We start from the raw sequence: 25306 nt of genomic DNA, 5'->3' as shown, positions 1-25306 counted from the left end.
AACTATTTTACTCATACTATACTGAACCACAGTATCAAACCAGTAATAATTCTTCTAACAAATTTTGCGCCGCGCGGTTTGTCCTTGAGTAGCGCTCGCACGCAGCGAGGTGCAGAGAGTACATGCGAAACCGGATGATTCCGGTCGCGTCAGTACGCGCCGCGCGCTACACGGCAGTGCGAGAGCCAAATACCGATCGTGTCGCTGCGTAGGGCTAGCAAACACCGGATCGCCGAGCCGTCCACAAAAAGACGGCGTCAGACCGCCCCACAAGGATGGGGCGCGCCCCGACACAGCCCCCACAGCGCCCACGCGGAAGGGGCCACTCACACCCAGCAGGGGTGTCGAATGAAGACGCACCACCACCACGCTGGAGATTAATACTGAGGCGTCCTTATACTGTGACTGACCTGTCATTGCTAACAGCGCCCTTTTGACAATAGTCATATATGATTATATATATATATATATATATATATATATATATATATATATATATATATATATATATATATATATATATATATATATATATCTGGTCAATCTTTACGCGATAGGCCCCTAGTGTCTATTCTAAGATGGCAATCGACAATTCCATATACAATACATTATAAGACGTGATCCTTATACTTTGCAATTAAAATAAATATATTTCATTGGTCATTTAAAACAAAAGTTTTCTATGATAGGACGTTTAAATGCGTGTATAACACCCAGTTCTCACGCAAATTCACATACAGTGACCGGTTAAAAAAAATGTAAACATAGCGAAGCTATGTATACAGCCCGGTTATATAATACATAGCGTCTAACGCGTTTATAAACATGTAGGTAATACAGCTACGCGCACTAATTTCTAACGAATTTGAATGCGTGAGGGCGTTTTCCGAAAAAAAGTGTTTTTCTAAGGTTTTTCTTACTCAATTTTAGTACTATTGTTACCAAAATTCGTATTTAAAATATCAACAATAAAATGCATATAAAAACGTGTCAATCTGGAATGATATATTTCGTAAAATGTCGCTAATAACCGTGAGAAGAAAAATCTCAATAAAATCTTGATATTTGTGACTTTGTACAGTCCACTTTTTTTTTTTTTTTCAAATAAAGTCAAGGTTTTAAATATAGATGCGGATAAAGCGCCAAAATATGTATACACAACTTTATTATATTGCTTTTTAACTACACTGAGACTTTAGCACGTCGTGCTGTGGAAACGGGAGCTAGCCGCCGTGAATAATAGAAACAAAGGCTTTTGTTTAACAGATTACGGTAAAAGCCAAAAAACCATCTTAGAAAATTCATACTATACTTACGCGTTAAGTTCGTGGATACATATTTTTTGGGACTTTGTTTGCAACTATTTTTTATACCTTTACCAGGACCTTCTGAAATTCGTTAGAGATTCGATGTTCCTTGACTTGAAGTTTGACACTTTCGCAACCAAGAACCCTGGGCACTTGTGAACTTCGCTCAGATGACGGAGAACCCGCTGGGCGGGTTCTCATCATACTAGCGGGCGGTTATAAATTACGGCGGGTTTCTGACGTAGTGCGTCATTTTTTGTCTTGTTGTGAATGTGTTGAGGACCCTTTATAGTTGGAAAGTCACATGTACACTTTTTTTGGGAAACGCTCATAAAGGCTTCGACTCGCGAATAATTTTGAGGTAGAGTTCAATTTCACTAAGTCGCGATCACATTAAAATTATTCTAAAACATTAATAATACGGGTGGCCCCCATTTCACACTTTTCTGATATTTTCGCATAACCTTTGTTTTAAAATATCTTGTGTATCATTAAACAACTTAAATATAAGACATTAAAAATCGAAAAAAAACTTGTTCACAATAGTTATTATAATTCTAAACAAATTATTTAGAAAATTTAATTTCCCTTGTAATCTGTTATTGCCATCATTAGTTTGAACGAATTCACGTCTATTAGAAAAGTTGTTTATAGTAAAAAGGAGTGTACAAGTTTCTAATGGGTCGGCAACGCGCATGTGACACCCCTTGAGTTGCAGGCGTCCATAGGTTACGGTGACCGTTTTCCATCAGGCGGGCCGTATACGTGTTTGCCACCGACGTGGTATATTAAAAATTATGCGAAAATGATACTAAAAGTGATCATAGACAACTGAGTTACCATAGATAATATAATTAATATCGAACGCGATTTTAAAAATCTTTTGGATATGTTAAAATAGTTCTAAAACTTTTCATATCTTCCACGAGTTTTGAGCTGACGGATTTGCAAGCTTACTTACACTTTATGCTTTTAGCTCTTAACAAAGACATAATATACCTCCGTATAAACAAGTCTAAGAAAAAACGCAACTCGGAACAGTCAAAAGATATGTACGGTCGCCTAGATGGCGACACTTTTGGTTGATTCTCGGTGAGATGGCGCTAAAATTAATATTTGATAATTTTAACACATATCAAGTTAAGAATATGAGTCAACTTGTCAAAACTGAGGTAAAGTTTTAATCCTGTGTAAAAAGAGGGTAGTCTATGAACTGTGACTACACATTTTACTTTGACAATCATTCCTTTGCTCCTACTTTGTATTAGTGCGAGTGAGATAGAATACATGTTACGCAGATGTTAGCATCAAGTACTTCAGTTTATAAACATAGTAAAAAAAATGTTCAGTTTATATTGACAGCTGTCAAAAGATACCTCAGTTGTCTATGGTATGAGGAGGATCTTAATAATACTCATTGCTTATTGCGGAAGCGTGTTTTAGCGTCTCCGTCACCCGTTAGGAGTGAGAAGGACGGCACGATGGCTAGATATGCGCGCTCGCTTCGTTCTGAAACAAAAAATAACGAGTTCAAGAGTATTAAAACCTCAAAATGGACGCCATGTTTAAAAAATAACCTAACCACAAAACTAAAATTTTGAAAAAACCCCCGACCGCGACATAGTAGACCGATTTTTATGAAACATGGCTAAGAACACTCCCGACTAACTCAGCTTTCAGACAAAAAAAAATCTAAATCGGTTGATCCGTTCGGGAGCTACGATGCCACAGACAGACACACACAGAGAGACAGACATACAGACAGGCAGACAGACATACATACAGACAGACAAACACACAGACAAACACGTCAAACTTATAACTCCCTAGTCTTCCTTTTTGCGTCGGGGGTTAAAATAAGATTATAAGAAAAATTACATTTTCATTAGACTTATATTGACCGGGATATAGACTGTGATTACCGGTCAATATAAGTCTAATGAAAATAACCGTGAATCATTCAAAACTCTTAAAATTACATTTTGCCACGGCTCATGGAAGCTGGGGGTTCACTTTGACATCGTACGCCTTTACTTTGTTCAAAGACCTTTACAGGGGACAGCTCAATCACATTTTTTGCCATACGAAATTAAACCTTATTACTGAACCAGAAAGTCGATCGTATCAGACTAGCGAAAACGGTCCACATGAGAGGGCATTGTTTGGGCTGGTGTCCCTCTCGCACGTGTTGCCAGTGTTAGGGCCCATTTAGACTCGCATACGAGTTTTATTACATTGCGGTATTTGATGGCTGTGCAAAATTGTATGTAACCTCAACAGCCCGCAATGTAACTAAAATCACATGCGAGTTCGCACGCCGTCTAAATCAGGTCTTAATGAGGTTCCCATATTAGTAGTATTTTTATCTGTATATTACCTGACTTTATAACTTCTTATTTTATTTTAATGTTATATTCAAACTAGGGTTTCGATATATTTCAAAAAATTTGAAAATAATTATAATGTAATTATTTTAATGCCAGTAAATCAAAGATTTGTATAATTAAAAAATACTTTCAATTGGGTGTTAGTAGATTTAGTAGTAACTTTGAAAATTGACTGGTATCCCTAATTTATGACAGTGATGACGTCACTGAATAATGTTGACATTGTCAGCAAGTGCGAGAGGGACACCAGCCCAAACAATTACCTCTCATGTGGACACACTTTTTGACCTAACTAAACAATCTAGTTTAATAATTCTAAATCTATGACTTTGTTATATCGTCACTACTTTGAAAAAATCTCGTATCTCACGTTGTTCCTCAAAGTTAAAACGCAGTAAGTCTATATGCATTCCATACATACTTACTACAATTTTCTTTTCATTGACATACGAAGATACAAGGTTTTTTAAAAGTAGTGACGATATTTACCTGTCCATTTTCCTCTGGCCGGTCGGCCCCGGCTGGCGGGTGCTGCTCGCTGAGCATACGGCACACGGGCGGCGGCGACTCGCTAGGCGGGTTCGGCTCGCTCAATGTTCGTGCCACCTGCGGGGAAAATACCGTAACATGTTCAACATTTCTTCAATGAATATGTACAGTCAATCAATTGGAACCCTAGGCCACTCTACAACCATGTCAAAATGACAAGCAGTGAGAGATTTCTTACAATCTGATTTATAACGTCACTATGACATAGTACTACAGTGGTCTAGGGTTCCAATTGGTTGACTGTACTTAATAAATTCCAGCTAGCCTTGATGTAGGTATGTTCCACGTCAATGTGTGTCTGTGAGATGGTAGCTCTCTAAGGGAAGGACAAATATTTCGATGTTATTTTCCTACGTGAAAGTAAGTTCCGGTGGATCGTAGCTATGTTTGGTAGGAATCGATCCATCGTTTTGGAGAATGGCAGCCGAAGGAGCTTTTTTTCACTTCACTGTCAGTTTTATCAGTCTTTGATAAAAAGGTTTAGAACCTAAATGTATGCTAACTCGGTTAGACCACAGCCTCCTATATGGACCAGGCAAATGATAAAAACATCTGGCCGTCCCTATCGCACTTACAAATAGTGCGATAGGGACGGCCAGATGTTTTTATCATTTATCGCGCGACTATACACTTGCCTGGCAGCAGGGCTATTATCCTTCCAATTTTATCACTTTTCAACGTGGATAAGACAGAGTCACTCTCACACAGACATATTTGCCAGAACGTGACGGATACTTCATCCACGTGGATAATATAGTACATTGTGCAACAAGGGGAGGAAGTTGAATATTAAGATTACTAACGAGAGTACGTTAAATCGCGACGGCTCGCCGGAGCGATTAAAAGACTCGAGTTAGTAATATTCATACTCCCCGAGTTACACACAATGTTTTTCATCACACTCGCAATATATAATGCTCGCAAAAAATATGTAAATAGATGTAAAAAAGTTAAGTAAAGTCGCCGTCAATAGAATTTGTGAACAATGTAAGCAAACCTTGTAGTCAAAATGTCTATAATTTCCATTCTTACTCATCAGATACTGGCTAAATCCATGTGTTATTTACTCAATTCATCTCACATTATGATCCTCAACCTTTAAAATAATAAAACTGTGCTAAAATATTGATATTTTATATAATGTTTTGTTTACATTGTTGACAATTTCTATTGACAGCGGTTTTATCTACGGTCACACCTCGGACACTGGCGATCAAATAATATTTCATATATTATATGAAAGAGGCGCGCTCCTAGCACAGTCTAAACTCGTGTAGGTGAACGCGTACTATGCTTGTATGAGTGAGATATGAGAGGTCGACTGTTCGCGTTTTTAACAGGCTGTGATGTAACCGAGAGGGAGTGGACGGCACTTTCAGCGGGGAGCGGGAGGGGCCATATTGTACGATAGTACTCTTTATTATACTGTGGTACGATACAAGAAATTTCATTATTCCCTCGGGAGAAGGATTTCTATATAACTCACGCTCCGCCTGCGTGCAATAGCACATTTAAAGTGCGGGTGTGATGAAGATTTGAAACAGTACAGTACTGACCACGGGCGGGTCAGCCAGCATGGTCCACTCGGCGTCGGGCGCGGGCAGCCACTCGACGCAGGCCAGGAACTCGCGGCCGGAGAAGCCGCCGGCCGCGTACAGCGCGCCGCCCAGCTCCGCCAGCCCCAGCCCGGCGCGCGCGCGCCGCAGCGGCGGGCCCGCTTGCCAGGTGCCTCCTGTGGGGAAATACAACTACTTTATATACATTCAAACATAGATTAAATATAACAAGATCATACCATCCCGTACATTAAAATGCGACCGCCTAAGAACGCGCATACACCACACATAGATGGCGCCACAAAAAATGCCTTGTTGCCATCGATTATTTGTAGATTGGCGTTAAGTGTCACTTGTGAGCCATAAACCTATGTCAAAAGTGACACTTTAAGCTATCTACAAGTATAATCAAAAGCTAAAAGATTTTTTTTTTGTGGCGCCGTCTCTGTGGGGTGTAGTCACAGATCAATACAACAAGATGGCCCTTACAGGGCGACTCGCGGTCACCAAGCATACGACAAATCAGGTTTATAAAAATTTGAACGCGTGCGACACCGATCAGTAGCGCCCAAGTATACGACCCGCTAACAGTGTCCGTGTCCGCTCGGGAAAAAATCTTAAATAATCAATTTTGGTTGCAAACAATGGTCTCTTACAGCATAAAGTGGTGTGGCAAGTCTTCTAACACTTCTACATGTAAAAAAGATGGAACAACATTCCACAGTTAAGTCAAATTAATTATTTTGTTGAATATTGTTTATTGTCCGCGGAGTTCATTTATACTGGTCAATATGGTTGTGCTGAGCGGCGCCGAGGCGCGTCCATCCCTCTTTACCGAGTTAACAATGTGATATGCTATCCCTTTCACGTAAACGACTAGGCATGGGGCCATGTTAGTTTATGTCTGTTGCGGGAACTTCGTACTGCCGTTCGTACCATGTGCTACCATTTTATGAAATATAAAAGAAAGCAGATATGTAATAGTGAATAATTATCTAGAATCTGTAGAGTCTGTAGTGGTATTTAGTTCATTGATTAGTTTAGAATATTTAGTTGGTTATTTAACTTAGTAAACGTAAGTAAAAATGCACAGTTTAGTTATTAGTTACTAGAATGATTTTTATTGAGATGCTATCACAATTATCATCCTCCTTGCGTTATCCCGGCATCGGCATTCGCCACGGCTCATGGGAGCCTGGGGTCCGCTTTGGAAACTACTACCAAGATTTGGCGTAGGCACTAGTTTTATGAAAGCGACTGCCATCTGACCTTCCAACCCGAAGGGTAACTAGGCCTTATTATAATTTAATTATAATATTATAATTTGTTGCAAAACAAATTCACCACAGTACTGGTACCGGTACCATTGTCTATAATAGACATGTCCCATTCCCATCCCTACTGCTAATCATAAAGGCGCGCCATTATTTGAAACGACCAATGGCGGCACCGTGCGCGCCCGCCTCACCCCGCAAGGATTGGTGATTTGCGTCTCGAACAATATCGCTTGCATTTGGCTTCTAGTGGGGTGTTCTGTGGGTGTAGTGTATGCGTATTCTTAGGCGGTCGCATTGAAATGTATGAGAAGGTATAATCTTCTATATTTAATCTATGATTCAAAGAGTGTGCCTAAAAGGTGGAGCAAAAGACAGTAAGTCGCCATTATCTGCAGTCCTGCAGGTTCAGTTCTCTACACTTCTGCAGCAACCAATCCACGACTCTTTAAGTATGAGGCCGCCTCGACGCCCGATCGCGACCTCATACGTTACTACTAAGCCACAGGATCCGATATGTACTGTTGTGACCAACTTCTACAAAACACTTAAAGACACTAAGTTTTTTTTATGAAATAGGCAGCAAACAAGCAGACGAGCCGCCTGATAGGAGGCAGTCATCGCCGCCCATGGACAGCAACATCAGGGGAGCCATTTATGCGTTGCCGACCATTGAGAACCCTAAATACATGCTTCTTAAAGAACTAGGTATAATGTTACCTGCAGGTTCAGATCCTGGTAGCAACCAATCCACGCGTCGCAAGGACGCCGCTCCATCAGAACCTCCGGCTACAACCAACCGGCCGCGCCAGGCGCAGCCGCCCATCGATCGACGCGCTGAAGGCAGCAGCGGACCGGGAGTGTATCCAGCCTGTTACTTAGAACTTCTTACCTGCAGGTTCAGCTCCTGGTAGCAGCCAATCCACGCGTCGCAAGGACGCCGCTCCATCAGAACCTCCGGCTACAACCAACCGGCCGCGCCAGGCGCAGCCGCCCATCGATCGACGCGCTGAAGGCAGCAGCGGACCGGGAGTGTATCCAGCCTGTTACTTAGAACTTCTTACCTGCAGGTTCAGCTCCTGGTAGCAGCCAATCCACGCGTCGCAAGGACGCCGCTCCATCAGAACCTCCGGCTACAACCAACCGGCCGCGCCAGGCGCAGCCGCCCATCGATCGACGCGCTGAAGGCAGCAGCGGACCGGGAGTGTATCCAGCCTGTTACTTAGAACTTCTTACCTGCAGGTTCAGCTCCTGGTAGCAGCCAATCCACGCGTCGCAAGGACGCCGCTCCATCAGAACCTCCGGCTACAACCAACCGGCCGCGTCAGGCGCAGCCGCCCATCGATCGACGCGCTGAAGGCAGCAGCGGACCGGGAGTGTATCCAGCCTGTTACTTAGAACTTCTTACCTGCAGGTTCAGCTCCTGGTAGCAGCCAATCCACGCGTCGCAAGGACGCCGCTCCATCAGAACCTCCGGCTACAACCAACCGGCCGCGTCAGGCGCAGCCGCCCATCGATCGACGCGCTGAAGGCAGCAGCGGACCGGGAGTGTATCCAGCCTGTTACTTAGAACTTCTTACCTGCAGGTTCAGCTCCTGGTAGCAGCCAATCCACGCGTCGCAAGGACGCCGCTCCATCAGAACCTCCGGCTACAACCAACCGGCCGCGCCAGGCGCAGCCGCCCATCGAACGTCGCGCTGAAGGCAGCATCGGGCCGGGAGTCCATCCAGCCTGTGGAAGAATTGTTTGAATTACAATATCTGAGAAAAGGAGATTGTCAGATAGTTAGATGTCATAGTACAGAAAATAAGAAAATAACAATAGCACTTATAAACGCAATAGCAAGTAACACAAAATGCTTATAAGCAGGGCCCGTAACTTTCATGCCGATGACATAAATTTGACGTCACGCTGCTTATAGGATGATTCAAGAGTTTTATTTAATAATTAATCATTATTCATCAATCATTTTAATCATGACTTCAAAACTAATCTAATTCATACGTGAAATAATTAATACCTACTTGATACGTGAAAAGTAAATTAAATTATTTGTTTATGTTTTATAATATACATTTTATTAAATAGTTTTGTTACCATATTTCAATAAATTATAAAAACAAAACAAATTGTTTCCTTTTCGTTTCACGTAGGTATCAAGTAGGTATTCATTATTCCACGTATGAATAGCTTACTTTTGTAGTAATTTGTACATGACGTAATTGATTAATTATTACAATAAAATTATTTGAATCATCCTATATGCAGCGTGACGTCAAACTGATGTCATCGGCATGAAAGTTACGGGCCCTGCTTATAAGTAGCTCCTATCCTGAATCATTCGAAAGGTTCAGGTCCATTCGAGATAGATCATAAGTAGTTAATGTAGTAGTGACATACCTCAGGGTCCTCCAGAGACAGTAGTTCAGTAGACGCCAGGCAACGCCACGCGTCGCACCCACCGAGCGCCCAGAGCGAGCCGCGCCATGAGACGGCACAGCACTGTGACCGCCCCGTGGTGAGCGGTCGGGCGTCCGACCACGAATCTGTTGCTGGGTCGTATCTGAACAGGAAAAACATAAATTGAATAGGCGTATGAGATAGTGACCCTATTTAGTGGACATTCAGACGATTTGGAGTGTCCGGCTCAGTCGTTGACTACAATATGGAATATCAGACCACACCCCTCATCAAATCTGATATGGACAGTTGAACCTTTTTATATTTTATACGGCGGTCCAGCCTCCAACGATGTACAGAATACACTCCCATCGTTAGTTGCCGTTCATCCGTCTTGTATGTACAAAAAATATTCACCAGAGAATAACCTAACATAATAAAAATATTGAGAAAACCCCGACATAGTAGACCGATTTTCATGAAACATGGCTAAGAACACTCCCGACTAACTCAGCTTTCAAACAAAGCAAACTAAATCTAAATCCGTTCATCCGCTCGGGAGCTACTATGCCACGCGGCAGTCTGGTATCCGTCGCGCGCGGCTGCCACGCGAGCCAATGTTCGATAGTTTGCCGCGGTATATCTTTCTCTAGAGATTCTCTTTGTGTATAACCTACCTGTGCACAGCCTTAAGACTGCGTCCGCCAGCCCAGCCGCCGACGACGTACAGAATGCCGCGTTCGTGATCAGCCACGGCGGCCGCGTAAGACCTCGCGCCGGGTAACTTCGCGCGCGGCGCCCACTTGCCCAGACCAGTCTCTCCACCCTGACGATAAAAAGAAAAGGTCAATCACAGGTGTTACACCAGTGAATGAAAACCTCAGACACACAAACGATTTACTGAGCAACTTTGACTATGATACCACTCCCAAACACCCGAAAAAAATTACTATTTCATATATCTTGACATTCGGTATGAGATTTTTTTTGTGATTTCGGGGTTTGTCTCATAAAAGTTGCTTAGGGTACCCCCACATCTAGCGTCTCGCGAGCGTAGCGTCGAACCAACTGTATGTCAAAGCCTGACGCCGCGTCGGCGCGACGTCGACGCAACGTCGACGCGGCGTCTTTTTCCATACAGCTGGCCCGACGCTACACTCGCGAGACGCTAGATGTGGGGGGACCCTTGGTGTGACCTATTCAATCAATCAATCAAATAGTTTATTAGACTGCGGGCTCGGCAAAAATGTCGTCAATCAGAGCATCCCGCGAGATATTTCGTAGAGTAATTATCGGCCATTCATAGTTAACCCTCACAAAGGTCAGCTGGCGCTTTCTTGGTGGGTTGAGGAATGGTAGCCACCGAAACAAGTAAAAAAGTAGTAGCGGTATTGCACTGAACTGTATACATACCTCTTCAAACGCGTCCACTGAGTCCAACTCATTATGTCCGTCGGAGCCGCCCAGTGCGTACACTTTCCCCCCTAACGCCGCTGCGGGGAAACGTGCGCGCGCGCCGCGCATGTCCGCTAAAGGTGCCCACGCGTTGGTGGCCGGACAGTACGCTTCACAGTTGCGTAGAACGCGGGCGCGGTCGTAACTGTAGGATAATATGAAGATGAGACTATAATAATATGTAATCGTTCCTATCTATATACATATGTATTATTATTATTTTTTTTTTAAATGTTTAGCCCTATGGTTGGCTGGTAGAGAATGCCTTAAGGTATTAAGTCATTTGTCCTTTTTTTTAAATTGTGTAATGTTTGGCCCGGATTGCTAAAAGACGCCGGTTCGAATCCGGCCTTCACCACTGGTGGTGCTCGTCATTTTTTCTTTAATATATGACATCTTATTTCGATTTTTGTGTAATAAAATTTAAATAAATAAATACAGGGTGAAATAAAAAGGACCAGCTATACTTTGCATGACTTTTGAGATCATAATGAACAACTATTACTATGAGACCAATGCTGAAATCGCGAAAAAAATTGGTTGTTCCATAGAAATGAGCGGCATCACGTCAGTTGAAATGTATGAAACAGCCATTTTTTTTCGCGATTCCAGCATTGGTCCCGTAGTATAGGTAAGTTGTTTATTATGATCTCAAAAGTAGACGTGAAACATGAAGTTCAGCCAATCTTAGCAACTAAGGGATTGTCACTGTCGGGTGGTGGCCTGGCCCCGTAGCCGAATGGCATTTCTCCGACGCCAAACGAAAACGAAACGCCGCGCCAGTTAGTCCGGCTCTGTCGCGCCAATATGCAAGAGCGATAGAGATAGATATCTACTAGCGTTTCGTTTCGTGAGCGTTTGTGCCATTCGGCTACGCACCCTGGTGTCTCTAAAAATGGAAATAATGGAGTTATAATATGAACGCTTACCCGCCACAAACGATCAGTCGCTGGCCCAGCGCCGCCGCGCCGTGTGCGCAGCGTCCGCCAGCTAGCTCCGCTCGCCTCTCGCCATCCGGCTCCGGTGGGGCGTCCTGAAACAATTGATATTAGTACAATTTGCACAGACATTACTTATGGTACTTAGAGAATAGCGTTTACAACGGGTACTTTACTGTAATTATGCTAAACAAATGTTGACAAACTAAAATTTTAAATTGAGAAGCTAACATATCTGATTCTACGTTAGCGTTATCAATGAGCCTTACTTATTTCACTGGCTCAGCGACACTAAGGCCCACTTGCACCAACCACTTAACTCAGGGTTAGTGGGCTGTCATCTGTCAAATTCCATATAAAATGGTGGGTTAACCCTCGGGTTAATCCTCCATTTTAGTTGGTGCAAGTGGCCCTAAAAGGATTTTGGCCTCCGTCACACTTGTCAATGACAATGAGCCACCCCTTCATTTTGTTACGCTAAGGGCCAGTTGCATCAACCACATTTGACAGACACATCATCGTCACGCAGCAGACGTCTATGGAATTTCCCATACTATAAAATTTAACGAACGCTTTAACGGAGACAGACGGTTTGGTGCAACCGGCCCTAAATTTCGTACTGTACGTTTGTGTAAGTGGTAGGTAATGTAATCTGTAAGTAAAGCTAACCTGTCTCAGGTCGTCGCCTGTAGTAATGACTCCGTACTTCCCTAGTCATCTTGTGTAGTTACACACTGTTACTGTGTGAGTGTCTAACCTGTGTGTGTCCAAGCTTCCGGCTGCGAGCGACCGGCCCTCCAGCGGCTCCAGACAGTCTTAAAGCCACCCTCGCCGATACCAGTCTCCCATGTACAGCCAGCAAGGCTTGAGTGGCTCTCGGTCAGAGAGACCTAGCTGCTTACACTGCGCAGTCACCTATAGCGTCTACACGGATACTATATGTGTGATTAACCTGTGTGTGTCCAAGCTTCCCACCGCGTGCAACCGGCCCGCCAGCCGGTCTCCAAGCCACCCTCGCCGATACCAGTCTCCCATGTACCGCCAGCAAGGCCTGAGTGGCTCTCGGTCCGAGAGACCTAGCTGCTAACACTGCGCAGTCACCTACAGCGTCTACACTGATACTATTTATATTTCGTTCGTTTCATTCTTCAGATATAACATTTACCAGGTAGTCCTTTAAACCTACAGGCGACTTTTGCACAATATTTAAAGACAATCAATTGACTATTGAACTGATTTTTAGTTCATTCATTCATTCCCTTACCCTTTCCAGTCGTTCCACCGCCATAGTTGCTCATTCTTTTTTCGTGCACGGCGACGAACGCACGCGCTCCTTTAGCTCCGCAGCTACGAACATATCGTACTCAAAAATGTCTAAGCGCACAGCTAAAGAAAAATTAATTCACTATCGTGAAAAAATCAAGAGACTTGAACAAATTTATGATTCGTCTTCATCGGAAGATGAAGGTAAGTTGTTTATTTATTCCTTAATTCTAAGAAGTGATTATAATGAGCCGACATAGGGATTGACTGCGAGTCTCTAACTATGATCAAATAACCATCGGGGTTGACTGCGAGTCTCCAACGATGTTAAAAAGCAGAACAATGCGCGCAATCTTCAGTAGATGCACGTTACTCTGCGACATAAATATTTTCTCAACCTACCCCCAAGAGAAAATATTTTTCATAAAAAATAATTTATCACTTCTTTCTTGTTTTAGATGTTGTAATGGACCCTGACGGTCCCATACTGGCTCATGATCCTATTATACAGGAACCACAAAGAAACATCGAAAATCCCGAACCGGAACATAATAGTAGTGTACCGATGTCGGACCATAATAACGGGATTATTGTACCTGAAAATCAGGCAAATTTACCGATGTCGTCAGCTCAACCCGAGCTCGCTCCAGACATGCTGCTCGCACTCGGAGAGTCCACAGAGGACACCCCGGAATACGGCGAAAACATCCACGACAATCTAACGAAACTTTGGTCACCGTTACTTAAAAAAGGCATGACGACCGAAGCTAGAGATAAAATCTTAAAAGACTATTTGGTTCCCGACAACTGCCGGTTGTTACAAGCACCAAAATTAAACGTGGAGATTTCAGCAGCCGTACCCGATATGGTTCGTAACCGAGACAAAAATCTGGCAGCGACGCAGCAGCAACTCGGCAACGGAATCGCTGCTATTAACAGGGCCATGGATATTCTAATCAAATGCGTCGATCCCAACGGAATCAGAGCTATGAAACACCTCAGCAACGGTTGCCGCATTCTGTGTGACATCCTTGCGTCACTTACTCAGAATCGAATAAAACTCATCACCCCTAGTCTTGATAAGTCGTTCTTGCAAGTTATTCAAGATACAGAACGTGATGAAACGCTGTTCGGCAATAAATTGGCTGAAAAAATCAAGGCGGCGAAGACCATTGAAAAACAAGGTCTTCAAATTAAGAAAACTTCTCCAAAGCAACCCGCGACGGCACAACCGTCGACAAACCGAGCGTCGTACTCGGGAAACTGGACAGCGCCCCCTCGTTACGCGTCGAACAGGGGGGGCGGAGAGGTGCTCGCAGGCTGGCGAGCTACAGCCGTCGGGCGCTTCCGGACGCACAGCCGGCCAAGGCGGCCCCTGCGACCAAGACGAGCGCCCAGACACCGTAACACAGGTAATCTCATCCAAATAAGTCCGTTTTATAACTCCTATATTAAACATAATACGGCTACATATACCGTTTTCATTTGGGTCAGATATGGTTACCTACATTTAAGGGCATTTAACTCAGACGGGAAGTAAACACTCTTTACGTCAAATACCCACAGTATACTTTATGTAAAGTTAGCTATTCAATAGCTGCTAGATTTAGGAGCCATATCCGTGCCCCAGATTAAAAATTCGATACATATAGATATTTATCGGGTTTCTTCTTGTCCCGAGATAACGGAGAAAAGCATACAAGTATTTAATAATTATAACAATAGCATCACAAAAAATAAAAATGACGAAACAAAATTGCACAATTATTTCGTTAATGTATCATTTGAGACCAGTCCTCACACTCATTTGAGTACCAGTCCGTCTGGAGGTTGTTTGATTTTAGTCCTTGGAGCAAGGCTTTGAAAGCTGAAACACAACTAATTATGCAATTTTGTTGCGGGTTTTAATACTTTTAATACGACCGCAATTAAGCTAGTACGAATAACATCGTATAGGCAACATTCAGTTTCCTTAACTAAATGTATTATACGCGCATACATAAAATAATTGGTAATGATACGAGAAGCAAATTCTATTTTTGCATCATGTATACCTAACAAAATACATGAAGGATCGCTAATCCAGACTCTCTCCAGCTACTGAAAGAGATGCTTCGAACGGAGTATTTTAACTTTTAGATAGCAGGTTCACCTGTTTGGTAAACCACCAATTATATTATTTGCTTCTCGTGTCAACGCGATAGTGGTCGACGCATTTACACTTATTCAAGTTTAAAACACTTTTAACCCCTTTTTTTTTCTCCATTACAGGGACTGCCATCACCTACACAATGGGTTTACCCTGGCGGTCGAGAAGCACTTCGACAGTCCTTCAGTCGAAGAGGCACCCCGCCAGAGGCTATAACACTGATGTTGGCATCACTTTCCGATAAAACAATACAGCAATACGAAGTTACCTATAAGCTCTGGTGGCAATTTTGCGCTATTAATTCTATCGATGTTTTAAATCCACAGAAATCGTCATTACTGTCTTTTCTAACAGAACAATTTAACAAAAAATGCGCATACGGCACACTGAATAGTCACCGTTCAGCCTTATCCTTGTTATTGGGAGACAATGTCGGTTCGGACAATTGCGTGAAACGCCTTCTTAAAGGCGCGTACAAACTAAGACCGAACGGTCCCAAGTATAACCATACATGGGACCCTCACGTTGTTTTAAACCATATCTCTCACTGGTATCCCAATAAAAGTATAAGCCTGGAATATTTGTCGAAAAAATTAGTAACATTACTGGCCATATGCACAGCGCATAGGGTCCAAACATTCTCACTTATAAAAATCGAAAATGTTATTGTATCCACAAATGGCGTCAAAATTGGTATCACTGATATAATTAAAACATCAGCCGCAGGACGAGAACAACCTGTTCTCTTCCTTCCATATTTTAAAGATAACGTTTCTATATGCCCTGCTACAACTCTCAGAGATTATATTTTTGTAACGAAAAATATGAGAGTATGGGACATTTGCTATTGACATACAAACTCCCACATAGACCTGTAACTTCTCAAACCATCAGCAGATGGATTAAAAATGTTTTGTCGGAAAGTGGTATCGACATCAGTGTGTTCAGCGCGCTGTGCGCGCGCCACGCCGCCACGTCGGCCGCGCGCCGCGCCGGCGTCAGCCTCGACACCATCCGCCGCACCGCGGGCTGGACCGCGGCCTCTACGTCCTTCGCGCGGTTCTATAATAGACCACTATCGGACGACGGGCTCTTTGCGAGATCTGTTTGCATGCCTAATGCAAGCAATAATGAATAGATAATTAAATCATTGATTATATTTAGATAATTTGTTAATCTGTTAATACAAATAAGTTCATTAGTGATGATGGTCCAATAAGGTCACATCAAGTGGACGGTGTTATGGAATAGCGAACTAAGCGCCAAAATCCGAAAAAAAAGTTATGAATGCAGTTCGGATATAAATGTGATAATCTATAGTATTGACTATTTCTTTGTTGAAAAGTCATGCTTACAGCCTTATTTTAAGGGGTAGAATCAAGCGACACGTTAAAATTTGTATGGCCCTGTGTACTAAGTCGTTACGTAAAAACGAATTGAACGCCAAATTTACTTTTACAAATTAAAATAAGCGTATATTCTAAATCGCAAAATCGAGTTAAACGCCATAAAGATGTTATTAATTCGTTTTGGTTTAAAGTTTTGATGATTTATAAACGCAATATCTATTTAACCGCCCTAATGGTGTCGTTTAATTCGTTGTTACATATTTGAAATTGCAGGATATTTCGCTTAATGAGAACTAAGTATCAAGCGGTTTTGTTATATCATAATATCTTATGTGTGTAATCCTGACTAGTACTAATGAATTATTATTAGTTACAATGCCAATTTTGCCATATATGCTGATTTTTTTGACATTTATTAAAAAAAGTTGATTGCACAACAAAACTAAATTGTTAGACGGATTAGTCCTAATCATTGTGGAGGAAAACATTGTTGTTGATTTATTTACAATAGCACTATTTACTCAAATATATGGGATTTTATTTTATTCCAGTATTCACTTTACCTCTAACAATTTGCATTAAAGAATCAAGCGACAAAATATGTCTCATAGTACGCTACGGCGAAATAAATTGACCTCATCGCAGTATTAGTTCAATAAAGAATCAAGCGGAAAAACGTTAATAACTTCGAAACTAGAATAGGTATGGTGTTATTTTTTTTTTCTATTTAAATTATGAACACTTTTATAGGTTCAATGTCAAAATTAACTTTTTTGCTTTATAAATGAACTTACAACAACTGATTCAAATTTCAAATCTTTCTAGCTCATTTTCTCGATTTCAACTAACTGTCGCTTGATCGCTTATTCCATAACACTGTCCAAGTGGAATAATAAATAAATGATTTCAGATTATGCCTACCTTATTTCATTCCACCTAAAGCAAAACTTAAAAGTCTCTAAACATCTACCTGGTAAATGTTATATCTGAAGAATGAAACGAACGAAATATAATAGATGATCAAACGAACTTCTCAAGCGAAGTTCGATCACTATTATATGAGTCGTTTCATTCGAAGATATAATAACCCTCCCACCCTTATTATGCAACCCACATTTAAAAGTTTTGCGTTTTCTCTAAAGATAATGAGCAACACTATGGCGGTGGAACGACTGCAAAAGGGTAAGGGAATGAATGAATGAACTAAAAATCAGTTCAATAGTCAATTGATTGTCTTTAAATATTGTGCAAAAGTCGCCTGTAGGTTTAAAGGACTACCTGGTAAATGTTATATCTTCGAATGAAACGACTCATATAATAGTGATCGAACTTCGCTTGAGAAGTTCGTTTGATCATCTAATGTGTGTGATTAACCTGTGTGTGTCCAAGCTTCCCGCCGCGTGCGACCGGCCCGCCAGCCGGTCTCCAAGCCACCCTCGCCGCTACCAGTCTCCCATGTACCGCCAGCAAGGCTTGCGTAGCTCTCAGTCTGAGAGACCTAGCTGCTAACACTGCGCAGTCACCTACAGCGTCTACACTGATACTATATGTGTGTGATTAACCTGTGTGTGTCCAAGCTTCCCGCCGCGTGCGACCGGCCCGCCAGCCGGTCTCCAAGCCACCCTCGCCGCTACCAGTCTCCCATGTACAGCCAGCAAGGCTTGAGTGGCTCTCGGTCCGAGAGACCTAGCTGCTAACACTGCGCAGTCACCTACGCGTCTACACTGATACTATATGTGTGAGTGACTAACCTGTGTGTGTCCAAGCTTCCCGCCGCGTGCGACCGGCCCGCCGGCCGGTCTCCAAGCCACCCTCGCCGCTACCAGTCTCCCATGTACAGCCAGCAAGGCTTGAGTGGCTCTCGGTCCGAGAGACCTAGCTGATAACACTGCGCAGTCACCTACAGCGTCTACACTGATACTATATGTGTGTGATTAACCTGTGTGTGTCCAAGCTTCCCGCCGCGTGCGACCGGCCCGCCAGCCGGTCTCCAAGCCACCCTCGCCGCTACCAGTCTCCCATGTACAGCCAGCAGGGCCTGAGTGGCTCTCGGTCCGAGAGGCCTAGCTGCTAACACTGCGCAGTCCCCGCCAGCGCCCTTAGCGCGCTCGCGAGCACCTAGTTCTCCGCCTGCGAGCGGTTTGGGTGTCGTGGCGCCGATAGCGGGCTCACGGCGTCGACGCTCCACGGCCTGTGGATTGATATAATGAAATTATAACTCAATGCTTTACGATTCGATCATATTTGAGATAAACGCGTATACAGAAGAGATGTATTTTCTTTGGCGAGATAGGGACATTACGAGTACAGTTACATTCTAATTGCAAGCATCACATTCCAAAGCAATATTTTATACTCGCAGAAAGATCATCGCCATCCCTCAGCACCTCTTACTCCGTCCACAAACAAAGAATGTTTCCAAAACAGCTGATCCACCTATATTGTGCCGTTGAATACAACTCCTCAAACAGCGGGGCGTTCCATCAACCAACTAGTGCTCACCTCAAGAGTTGTGTGTGAATACAACGCCTATTTTAAAATCACATGCGTCTACTAACTCACCTCACGCTGGTATTCCTGCAGCTCAAGCGCATCAGTCTTCGCCGCAGGGAGCTCTCCACAGTCTCTCAACTCCCCCCCTCCGTCCTTCCACGGACAGATGTGTCCTTGAATAACTACAACACCTCATCCAGCAGTCTTTCCTTTCAAGAGTTGTACCTATTCTGATATCACAAACGTTTAATCACCTTACGCCGACATTCTTGCAGCTCAGGTGCATCAGTCCTCGCCGCAGGGAGCTCTCCACAGTCTCTCAACTCCCCCCCTCCGTCCACGAAAAGCAGATGTGTTCTTGAATACAACTCCTCATCCAGCAGACTTTCCTGTCAAGAGTTGTACCTGTTCTGATATCAGTATCACAAACGATTCATAAATTACGTCACGCCGATATTCTTCCAGCTCGGGCGCATCAGTCCTAGCAGCAGGGAGCTCCCCAGTCTCTCAACTCAGTCCCCCCTCCCCCCCGCCTCCGTCCACGAACAGCTGTGTCCTTGAATACAACTCCTCATCCATCTCCATTTCTCCTTCATCCGCCAGTCTTTCCTCTCAAGAATTGCACCTATTTTGACATCACGTGAGTTACTACTCACCTCACGCCGATATTCCTGCAGCTCAGGCGCATCAGTCCTAGCAGCCGGCAGCTCTCCACAGTCCCTCAACTCCCCCCCTCCGTCCACGAACAGCAGATGTGTCCTTGAATACAACTCCTCATCTAACGGTTTTTCTCTCAACCACACTAGGGCGGCGTCAGCCACCGCGCGCGGGGCTTCGCCTCCGTCTTCCGCGGAAGACTCTCGGAGAAGCTCGGCCGTTACTGAAGGGAGGGCCGCTAGCGCACCTGACGCGCAGATTTCATCGAACTGGAAGGAAAAATTGATATATGTACCAGCAAAGCTCGTTGCTACAAGTTTTGATAAAGAGATATTTAACTGTCAGTGTTTACTGATCTAGCTTTGAAGATACGATTTGGAAAAGCAGTTACGGTAGAATAACAAAGTACATATAGTCACTATTAGATAATAGAGGCGAGGTCCGATATTGTGAGAGCTTTGGCAGCTCCGATATATTTGATGGCGATTGTACAGTGAGCTGCGAAATTTCATGAAGAAAGTATGAATTCATGGATAAATTCGCCATGCACTTTTGTACCTCACTGTAACTATTCATAATGCGGGGCCTCTGTTTTGGAGTTAAAATACTGATTTAAGAACCAATCTACTTTTCTGTGCGATAAACGACTCATATAGGTAAGTAATGTAAGTATGCACAATATACATTTGGTTGAAATAAATGTATATAACAATACGAAATAAAAGCATGTCCTTGAAACTTAACGACTTGTTACTTGTCGTTTAATGTCACAAGTGTCACAACATATTCTCGAAAACAAGTAATATGGTTTTACAGTTTCTGGCACCTCGTGCATCCATAAATCCTAAGCCATAAACGTTGTCCGACATAAGTATTCATTAAAATTACCATGTTTATGTGTTACTTACATGTGCAGCAATAAACGTGTCAAGATGATGTCTATGTTGCGGCGGTAGATCAGGTAACGCGCGCAACTCTAGCGCATCCTGCGGCGTTGCTCGGCGCACAAGTCTTTCAGCTAGCGCCAGTCTCGCTCCTTCGACCCTCAGTCGCCAAGCAGCTTCGTATAGCTTCCTCGCTGGAGCGCCGGCTGAAGCGACTAGTCTTCCTGTGTACGCCCATTCGACTAAAGCGCGTAATGATGTTGCGTCTACCCCAGCTACTCTATGTAAAGGCTCAGCTAAAGTTTCTAGCAAATACGGTGACGCAGCAGCTAGAACTGCCTTGTGTGCGGGCGTTTCTTCACCCCCAGCTACAAGTAGAACATCGAAATGCTGTCTCGATTTGCGTAGAGCGTTGAGCGAGGCGAGGGCTCGAGCTGGTAGCTCCAGGTCTTCGGCTAGTAGTTCGACGGTCCCTTCGCCGCCGGAGCCGGCGCTTGCCTCTTCGCCTTCGCTGTCGCTGGCTGACGCGTGTTCAGGTGACGCGCCGCCTGATAACAATATTTTGATATTAGAAAACGTATTCGTGAACACAAGAGCGAAGAAACGAAGAAGTGTGAAGCGTAAAGCGCTGGTGGCCACTAGGCACTAGGCACTAGGTAAGAGCGTGCGACTTTCGATCCAGAGGTCGAGGGTTCGAACCCCGGCTTACCAATGAGTTTTTCGGAACTTCCGGTGGAGTTGAGATGAGTTTTTCGGTTTTGTGCGAAATGTCATTTGATATTTGCCAGTCGGTTTTCGGTGAAGGAAAACATCGTGGGATACCGGACTAATTCCAATAAGGCCTAGTAACCCTTCGGCTTGGAAGGTCAGATGGCAGTCGCTTTCGTAAAACTAGTGCCTACGCCAAATCTTGCAATTAGTTGTCAGAGCGGACCCCATGAGCTGTGGCAAATGCCGGGATAACGCGAGGAGAATGAGGATGATGATTTGTGAACACAAGAGAGTAGTAGATACTCTCCACGTGGGTAACAAACATAAATATTAAAACACAGATATGCCTAACTGTAAACAATGTCGAGGGTCCTAAAAAGTACTATAGTTCAGAGGACTTGCTACGGAAGACTATGGAAGCCATTAGGGAAAAATACAATGGGTATATTCAAATTTACACTGATGGGTCAAAAAATAGGAGATGCGGTTGGTGCGGCATTTTACGATTCTCAATCTAATATAACAGCAGCCTTCAACTTAAACAATAAGACTTCTATCATGGCGGCAGAACTATTCGCAATTACAGAATCGCTCTCATATATACAGTCATGTGATGGAACGAACTTTGTAGTGCTCAGTGACTCGAAGAGCGCACTACAGCATTTAGCTCGATGCACCTCTGGTGAACGAGGTCTCCCCGTAGCTTACACTGCTTTGGATATATATTTAATGCTTTTAAGTAGCGGCAAGAATATACAATTCCAATGGGTTCCATCACACGTGAATGTCGTAGGTAACGAAATCGCCGATAAATTAGCCAAAATTGGGGTTACTGAAGGTATATCTGTAAACTACATGCCTTTCTTTACTGATTTGTTAAGAGACGTCAGAATAAAGTGCTACGAAATTTGGAAGGATCATTTTGATAGGAGGTCGAAAGAGAAAGGCATATGGTATAAAACTATGGTTAGTGAACCGCCCAAAATACCCTGGTTTTACGATGCTCAGCTAAACAGACAACTTGTTGTTACTAGTATGCGACTGCGATCCGGGCACATGCCACTTAATGTGTTCGGACACCTAATGAGAGTAGTAGATTCCCCTAACTGCTCGAGCTGTGGGGTAAGAGAAGATACCTACCACGCACTGGTGGAGTGTGCCCGGATCGGGGCCGACCGCAGGGCATTTGTTAAGCAAACCAAAATCAACCTAATTGACGTGGGCATTTGTAATAGTTTGCTATTTCAACCCACATCCAAGCAAGCTATTAAGTTATATTATCTGATTATAAAACTGTTTAATTGTAAAAATTAATCACACTATGTAATTACAATGAGGCCGACATCATCGCTAAGCGATAAAGGCCTTTTACCCAAATAAAGATTAAAAAAAAAAAAATAATAACGAGAAAATGCTGCGAAATAGTATCATCTTAGTATGATTCTAACAACTTTCGGCGATTCTTTCGATGAGACTAACCCGACAAAAATATGGTAGATACATTAGACATTAGGACAGACTAATAAATATATGGAATCTTGTACGAAGTAGTTTTAGTTAAAACTGATCCACGATTATTACCTGTGATGGAGCATATGTATAACGGAAAAGGAACCATTTATTATCATTATTATGAACTGATTTTTTTTTTAATTTTTCTCGTGAAAATGCCCATTTACGCAAGCACTTCACTTCTTAAATCGCTCGATCAAAAATCGCATACAATTCGAGTGGGGCCCTTATTGGTAATCGCAAGATGTTTGCATTCCCTGACTAATCATTAAGACAGAGGCACGTGTTCAAGGCACGCGACTACCTTGTAGGTTTGTATTCGCGAGTCTCATGACAATCTCGATAAGATAACTTCTAGAATGACGGGGAATCTTATTATGATGAGATTTATAGGCCAAAATAGTGAGAGAAAAGAAATGAGGTTATTTTCACAGCTAAACTAGTAAACAAATAAATAAACAAGCCATCCATACTATCCATACTAATATTATAAATGGGAAAGTGTGTGTGTCTGTTTGTTTGTCCTTCTTTCACGGCAAAACGGACCGACGAATTGACGTGATTTTTTAAGTGGAGATAGTTGAAGGGATCGAGAGTGACATAGGCTACTTTTTGTCTCTTTCTAACACCCCTCTTCCCTAAATTGGGAGGTGGGAGTTTGTATGAAGCATTCCGCAATTTTAGAATATAACGCGAGCAAAGCCACGGGCAAAAGCTATTAATATATAAAAAGGGCAAAAGCACGGTAAGTACGGTCGATCAATACGCACAAAAAAAGTTCATTGTACTTCTTTGACATTGCAAAAACTGGCTATTACTCGAAAAACTTCGTCTCAACGCGTAAAAATCTCTAATATAACATGTCCTCTATATTTTTAACTACTTAGGTTCGACAGAGACCAAAGAACATTGGTTAATCCTGTTATAATACCGTGCTGTCTACGCCCGTAAAAAAGCTAACTCTCTCGCTCCGCCTGATAATGAAAAAGGCACCTAGCTAAAGTTACAATGGCGTACGCTTCGTAAGCGTATCGTAGCTAGCTGTCCCTATCGCTCTTCTGTAGTGGTGCGACAGAGACAGACTACGTTTCGATCGCCACGTCGCGGTAACGAATGTCACTAAGGCGGCAGGTAGCTACGTCTAGCGGTCAAGGGCGTCCCAATTGAACTCATTTCTAACTCAACAAGCCTAAATGCAAATAAACATGCTATAGTATGCTTTATTTTCGTCGCCGTAAGTTTCATTTTAAGTGGTTTGTTTAGTGAAGTAGGCTACTGGCAAATGTATGGTCAGCTCTAAAAATATGTTAACGATTTTGATTGTTACGCTTTGGATATACGTTTCAATATGTATACATATTATTAGACGTGACAGTATCACGGAAAACTTTTAGATTATAAGCAAATAGCGTGATAAATGAGTGTTTACACCCTCTATGTATAAACTGTTCAATAAATACACAAATAGGAGAATCGATTTAATGACGAATGAGGATAAAATCGTTTTCTTCCAATATTTATTGCAATGGATTCGTTTTTTAACCCCCGACGCAAAAACGACGGGGTGTTATAAGTTTGACGTGTCTGTCTGTCTGTGGCATCATAGCTCCCGAACGGATGAACCGATTTAGATTTAGTTTTTTTTTGTTTGAAAGCTGAGTTGGTCGGGAGTGCTCTTAGCCATGTTCAATGAAAATCGGTCCACTATGTCGCGGTCGGGGGTTTTTTAAATTTTAAATTTTGTTTAAACCCGTTAGGTTAACAATTTCAAGACCCGCTTTCCTCCCGTGGGTGTCGTAGGAATCGACTGTGGGATATGGGTTTCATTGTGTAAGCGATGGGTTGAAAACCTGCCACTGCAATATTACAATTTCGTTTTCTTTCAGCCCTTGCCACTGAAACTTGATCATTTTCATGTGCTCTGCCTACCATGTTTCGGAATACAAGCGTGGATTTGTGTAAGCATGTATTACGTCTGTTTCAATGTTACAGATGAAACGGGACTTCAAAAATAACCTTATCGTTTCATCTTTTGATCTCACCATGTTGTCATTTTGTTTGTTTTTCTTTTCATACATAATTATCAAAAAATTGGCGTAAACAATGTTTGTTTTATGAAAATTAGAGCCAAACCTATCATAGTTCAAAAAACCAACCAGGTAGCCAAGATGACAATCATAGTTCAGAAACCTCCACCAAAGAAAATTAAACGATAGATGCTATGAATAGTACGTGGCTATTTTCATACAATTAACGTCGTTTTTCTATCAACGAATGACATCTTGTCTAGGCCCTCGGGCCTCTTAAATCAGAAACGATAGAAAAACTAGTCAAATATTTCAAAAGATATTGACACGGATTGATCCCACGAGGTTTAGAAACAGCATACTTTACCGCTAGGCCAGCGAACCCAAAATAAACT

At 42.9% G+C, this 25306-nt stretch overlaps 2 protein-coding genes across 2 annotated transcripts in view; one reads left to right on the top strand and one right to left on the bottom strand.

Annotated features, from left to right (window-relative positions):
• Positions 1-2749: 2749 nt before the first annotated feature.
• Positions 2750-25306, bottom strand: part of LOC125237812 (influenza virus NS1A-binding protein homolog) — a 38910-nt gene continuing 16353 nt past the window's right edge. Inside the window, exons 3-14 of the mRNA XM_048145005.1 lie at positions 20686-21209; positions 19777-20046; positions 18691-18818; positions 18190-18313; positions 11858-11961; positions 10887-11073; positions 10151-10299; positions 9474-9636; positions 8654-8804; positions 5800-5975; positions 4184-4300; positions 2750-2816 (exon numbers count right to left, since the gene is read on the bottom strand). Coding sequence (XP_048000962.1) covers positions 2793-2816; positions 4184-4300; positions 5800-5975; positions 8654-8804; positions 9474-9636; positions 10151-10299; positions 10887-11073; positions 11858-11961; positions 18190-18313; positions 18691-18818; positions 19777-20046; positions 20686-21209 — 2117 coding nt within the window. The 3' untranslated portion in view covers positions 2750-2792. The remainder of the gene's footprint in view (positions 2817-4183; positions 4301-5799; positions 5976-8653; positions 8805-9473; positions 9637-10150; positions 10300-10886; positions 11074-11857; positions 11962-18189; positions 18314-18690; positions 18819-19776; positions 20047-20685; positions 21210-25306) is intronic.
• Positions 13010-15029, top strand: LOC125237813. The gene is made up of 2 exons (XM_048145006.1): positions 13010-13333; positions 13588-15029. Exons 1-2 carry the CDS (start codon positions 13237-13239, stop codon positions 14667-14669), a joined length of 1179 nt encoding a protein of 392 aa, XP_048000963.1. The 5' UTR covers positions 13010-13236; the 3' UTR covers positions 14670-15029.

Source organism: Leguminivora glycinivorella, chromosome 22, assembly GCF_023078275.1.
Source record: "Leguminivora glycinivorella isolate SPB_JAAS2020 chromosome 22, LegGlyc_1.1, whole genome shotgun sequence".
In the NCBI taxonomy this organism is placed as follows: Eukaryota; Metazoa; Arthropoda; class Insecta; order Lepidoptera; family Tortricidae; genus Leguminivora; species Leguminivora glycinivorella.
The sequence above is the reverse complement of the archived record's forward strand: the minus strand, read 5'-3'. Positions and strand labels throughout refer to the sequence as shown.